At 38.3% G+C, this 5,794-nt stretch overlaps 1 protein-coding gene across 1 annotated transcript in view; it reads right to left on the reverse strand.

Annotated features, from left to right (window-relative positions):
* The window catches only part of LOC101863357 (protein CBFA2T1), a gene marked incomplete in the record, with an annotated part of 47,169 nt that overhangs the window by 9,629 nt on the left and 31,746 nt on the right, over window positions 1–5,794 (reverse strand). The window contains 1 exon segment of the mRNA XM_035970934.1: window positions 313–447. Within this exon segment, the coding sequence (XP_035826827.1) occupies window positions 313–447 (135 nt within the window).

A 5,794-nucleotide genomic window follows, 5' to 3' on the forward strand; every position in this document is an offset into this window, starting at 1 on the left:
AGGAGGAGGAGGAGGAGGAGGAAGAGGAGGAGGAGGAGCAAAAACAGGAAAACGAGAAAGAGTGGGATGATGATGATGATGATGATGATGATGATGATGATGATGATGATGATGACGATGATGATGACGATGATGATGATGATGTCTTCAACAACAAACAACAACAACAACAACAACAACAACAACAACAACAACAACAACAACAACAACAACAACAACAACAAGAAAAACAAGCTATATATATAGTCACACCAGTCCTAGCTGCCACCACCACCACTACCGCGACCACCACCAAAAGCCACCACCACCTACCCGAGATGCTGCTGTTGGAGGAGAGAGGGCGGCTGGCGGGAGCCACGCCTGTCATTAGGGGCACCTTGGGCGAGAGGTTGGAGGACGGACTGACTTTGGTGTCGGGGGAGTCAGGCATACCGCAGTCACGGAAGTCTGGGGAAGACACAGACACGGACCTCCATTGTTACTTTGGTTGGGTTTTGTTAGTTAGTTTGTTTTGTGTATGTGTTTGTCTGTTTATTTGTTTGTCTGTCTTTTTGTTTGTTTGTTTGTTTGTTCGTCTGTGGTATTTTGAACTGTTTTTTAATTCTTTCTTTTTATTGATCAGTAACAGAAAGATATACGAAATATTAGTAAGAACGATAAAAGAAGTAATAATAGCTTATTATGTTGTTCATATTATTACTGTTAGGTTTTTTCCCCTGGGTTTTCTTTGCAGTTATCATCGTTGCTGCTGCTGCTGCTGTCGCTGCTGCAGCTGTTTTTATTGCTGTTGTTATTGCTGCTGCTGCTGCTGCTGGTGTTATTATTGCTATATCATTGTTGTTATTGTTGGTGTTATGTCACTGTAATAGGGGTTATTACTGTATTGTCATTGTTGTTGTGCCATTGATTTTGCGGGTGAGCTTGTTCATAACTTTGTTAAATTATAGCAGTTGCTATTAGAGAGTTGTAGATGATCATTAAAGTTGCTTAGGTGTTGTTTATGAGGTTTTATGGATCCTGTCGTTGTTATTAATTATGTTTCTGCAAAGCGAACATGGAATGTGTTCTTTCCTTTTTTTTTTTTTTTTTGTTTCAAACCAAATTTGGCAAACCAATAACATTGTGTTTTTAGTAGAAGTAATACAATACTAGAGAAACTGAAACACCCTTTTTTTTTTTCTTTTTTTTTTGTTGAAAAGAGAACACAGAATAAATTCGGAAATGTTATAACTGAAAAGCGGATATTATATTATATCACGTTATGATTAGATTTGTTCGCAAAAGCGGCCACAAAAGAATGAAGTGAAGATGTCACCAAATAAAATGCATGGACAGATAAAGAATGAAAGGAAAATGCATAAAATAAAAGGGTAAGTGTAGCCTGAAAACAAATCATAATAGAAGGACGAACAGCTCAAAATTAAAGGACAGCGAGAGAACAAAGAAAAGGAGGATTACAACAGAAAGAAAAAAAGAGAGTGATGCAATCAAGAGGTTTAGAAAGAAAAAGAAGAGTGTTAATAAGGGGGTGAATAAACGACTAAGGAAATGAGGAAAGGAGTCATTGAGTGAAGAAAAGGCAGAATAAGAGAGAGAAGGAAAGAAGAGATGAGAAAGAGAACTCTGGAAAGACGGACAATATAACCGGAGAAAAGCAATTCATAATTAATTTAATTGTTTTTCAAAAAACCATACCGTATATTCGACAAGTTTTCTACGGTGTAAACCTAGGTAAACCTAAATCTATCGAAACAAATGCTTGGCATTATGGTGAAATCGGGCGCCTGTCTAAATAATTAATTCGGAGAAATCAACACGTTTCCACCAGACGGGAAATACTTATCTTTTTTCCTTTTTGTTGGTCAACACCTTTCATTTAAAAACGTATTTATTAAAAAGATTTTACTTTTAAAAAACGTTCATGAAAAGCACAAAAAATATAAATTTTCAGTTTCCAATGACTGTCAAGCTTTGAAAGTCACCAAAATGTGATGGCCAATTTACTCGCTAAGTTTACCTTTGACACTATACGACCCTCACCCCCTTCAATCGCAAACATCCCGACTTCTATTCTAGATAAATGGGTATTTGTCATCCAAAGCAAGAAAAGTTAATAAACTTTGAGATGATACCCAATACGTCTATATGCTCAAAATTGACGAGCACCTGCTTCCATCGTGTCGTTATACACTGAGATTTTGACTTTCGGGCTATTAATTGCGGCTTTACCTTCCGGTCTTAATTTTTGGCGACGCAAATTCATACCAGACACCGTTCCGATATTCCAGAAGTAAGTAACAGACAACAGACCGGCAATAATATAAAAGTAAAAGGCTTTGAGTTCGATTTCCAATCATGTTAAACCCCGGTAAGACTATGCATCATAAAAGTATTTACTTTACCTTATTTCCTTCCCTCAGTTGCACTCGGTTCGTCTTTTGGATAGTCCGTACAGAGGCAAACTACGACAACACTCTCTAAACTGTCGCGTTGCCTCACTGGACAAATATGGCCCACATAAATTTAGAATTATTAGAATCGATAGACTCGATGAAGGGAAATCGTTAGATCCTTGGGCACGAATTTAAACAAGATTGGAAGCTATCCTTTTGGTTGGACTCTAAAATAATGGTTTTTTGTTGTTGTTTTGTTGTTGGGGTTTTTTTTTACTAATAAAACCCCGTTGTCTCAATCGCTCTGACTCACAGATTAGATGGTTCTGCTACCGACGTCATGAAAATAACTGAAACTGGAAAACATTGTTTCGCTTTATGTACCTGCTGCGTGAGAAACCTTTACGTGACAGCCGTCCAGGCGCTTACGTCTTTGACCAGCCAGCGTCATCAGAATCTGCCGCCTGGCACTGACCGCTCGTCATACAACGTGATGACGAACGGACAAACCAACAGGTGTTGCCACTTTTAAATATAAAAAAAAGAAGAAAAATACCGATTCAGTCAGTGTGTCCTTCGGTCAGATTGGCCAATGATTTGACACACTTGTGGTTTTACATTCGGATCCGTATACTGTGGAATGAGAAACTTGAACCTTCTAGTCTTTTCCATGCGTGTCGGCAGAGTATCAGACAAGGGTTACCCGATTAATAAAAATTATCTAAAAAATGTAATCTTCGTTGCATTGTTTTGTCCCCATGTTTGCTCAGCCCCAACTCCCATCTTTTTCCCCCTTTTAACCAATTTTTAAAAAAGAATATTGACAGATGGAACTGATCATTTTGTGAGAGTTTTTTAGTAAATGGGTGTTGTTGTTCTTCTTCTTCTTCTTGTTAATTATTCTTTACCATCTTGTATAAGTATACTTACGACCTTAGAGCATGCATCAGAGTAACATTGAGTGTGTATCTAGCTTAAGATTATTATTGTTTATTCTGCTGCTCATTTATATTAAGCATGTGATTGTAAGCCTACGTTTGTGTGCATGTGTGTGTGTGCATGTGTGTGCGTGTGTACACGTGGTGAAATACCAAACATATGTGCCAGGAACTGGACAATAAAGATCTTTGAATCATATTTTATCTTATCTTATCTTATCGTATCTTATCTTATAGCCAATTTGACAAGTACAATCTTTTCCTTGTAAACCAAACCTGTTTTCTGTCGGAAGTGATTCGACACCTTAAGTAAACAGTACTATATCTCGTGCTACTTGACTGTCAGAAAAGAATGTGACATCCAGGTCTGTCAAAATGCACAGTTGTCCATCATCAGACTTTCAGATCCAATCCAACCATACCCTGATCGCACTGACCAGCCTCTGTCAGATCAATACACACACTGCTTAATGTACGACAAAATGTACAAGTCTGCTTCGCATGTTTATTATTAGAAGGAACACCTGCTGGTGAACGTTTGGTGCTTTGTGTGGGGGTTTTCCTTTAGCAAGAAGAATTTCCGTTTCGCTGACGGTATAACGTTATTGTACGAATACACCAACAAAGCATGCGTCAGAATATGTTTCTGTTTTTACTGTAGAAGTTTTTACGCCCCCTTCGACACAATATGGATAATTTAGGAGGCGGGCTTCGATCCCACCTGTCATGGCAAGCCCAGGCGGAAAGGGATACGATATCCCCGCTGATGAAATACTCGGTAACAATTAAGCATCCCTGCTCTGAAATCTGACGTGTGCAGTGAAGTCTCAACGCCACAAACAGTAGTTAGGTTGTTTTTTTATAGTTATTATGTACTATAAAACATGTTAATATAAACTCAATTAAGAGTTCATAAGCGGGCCTCACTACCAAAACTGACCCAATCCTACAGAAGAGCCCCTCAACCCCACTCTTTTTCGCCCCGATTTGCGTCAGACGCTTACTGATCTGGGTCACCCAAGGAAGTTATAAAGTAAACGTCCTTGGTGTCACCCAATCAGTTCGTACGCAGACGAGTGGTAATTCGGTCGGTTCTCCTTCTCCTTCTCCTTCTCCTTCTTCTTCTTCTTCTTCTTCTTCTTCTTCTTCTTCTTCTTCTTCTTCTTCCTGGTGACAGTCGATCATCACTGATCAATATGTCCTGTCTGTGTACCACGAGTCACACAGACCTGCGTATAATGCGACAGCAGGCTTAGAAAATGAAATAGTGTAGGTGTCAAATAAATGACGTTAGTCGAAAACAATTTCCTCAGACAGTTGAAGGCTCATTGTCCCAAACGTTACTCACTATACAGATTCGGCCATGTCTATGATGGACTTACTTGGTACGGACGTATGGTACCGATTTTTTTCTCTTTTTCAGCAGCAAGCAGATTGTTCCAAATTACAAATCTGACGTCGTTATCGTTGTTGCTAAGTGAAACAGAATTTATAGCCGGACTTGCTTTCTATTGTTTGGATCAACAGTATCGGCGTTCTACTTTTTAAGAAAAGTGAACAAAGTGCTTTTAATATTTGTAAGCAGAAAATCAGACGAAAAATAATGTAAGGGGAATTTTGACTAGGACATCCATTTGAAAAATGAAACAAATTTTTGTAAATAAGTTTGGAGTATTGTTTGATGTATTCCATATTTTGAAACTAAACATACTTTAATATGTCCTGCAGTAGAGAAGAAGAACAAAGAGGTTTACATTGCACCCTGTCATTAATGGATAACTTTGCCTCCGTTGTGTAACTACTAAGAATTGTAGCGAATTTACGGTATTTATAAATCCTCTGACTTGTGGGCGTGAGCCAAATTTCAGATATATGGATGAGCGAAATATAAACATAATTTTATGGTTACGAATCCCTTTTTGTTTATGCTGTGAACTTTGCCGTAGACATGAGTCATACCAAACACTTTGTCATTAGAGCTTCTGTGACTGAATATTGTTAGACAGAAGGACTGCTGTAAGTAGTGTTAAGTACACAAATGCATTTTTTACACTGCTAGTAAAGCATTAAATAGTCCTGTTTTCCTACGAGGAGCGCCTTAGATGTTACGCTGAAGCTTCGAAAAAAACCCAACCAATATGAGCCTGAAATAGATAGGTAAATAGTGTGTATTGTAGTTTGAAAAATTAACCCCCAACAACAAACCTGTTATTCCTCAAACTTCGTCCGTTTGTTTGCTTGTTTGTTTGTTTGTTTACTCGCTCGCTGGCTTTGTTTGTTGTTTGTTTGTTTGTGTGTTTGTTTTGTATAAAACGACGACCTAAAGTCTAAATAATAAACATTTAATTATCCCCACTGGTTAAGGCATTTATTTATTAGCCAGGACACAAATACTGGTATGGCGAGAGAGAGAGAGGGAGAGAGAGAGAGAGAGAGAGAGAGAGAGAGAGAGAGAGAGAAAGA

This window comes from Aplysia californica, unplaced genomic scaffold, assembly GCF_000002075.1.
Source record: "Aplysia californica isolate F4 #8 unplaced genomic scaffold, AplCal3.0 scaffold00343, whole genome shotgun sequence".
Taxonomy (NCBI): domain Eukaryota; kingdom Metazoa; phylum Mollusca; class Gastropoda; order Aplysiida; family Aplysiidae; genus Aplysia; species Aplysia californica.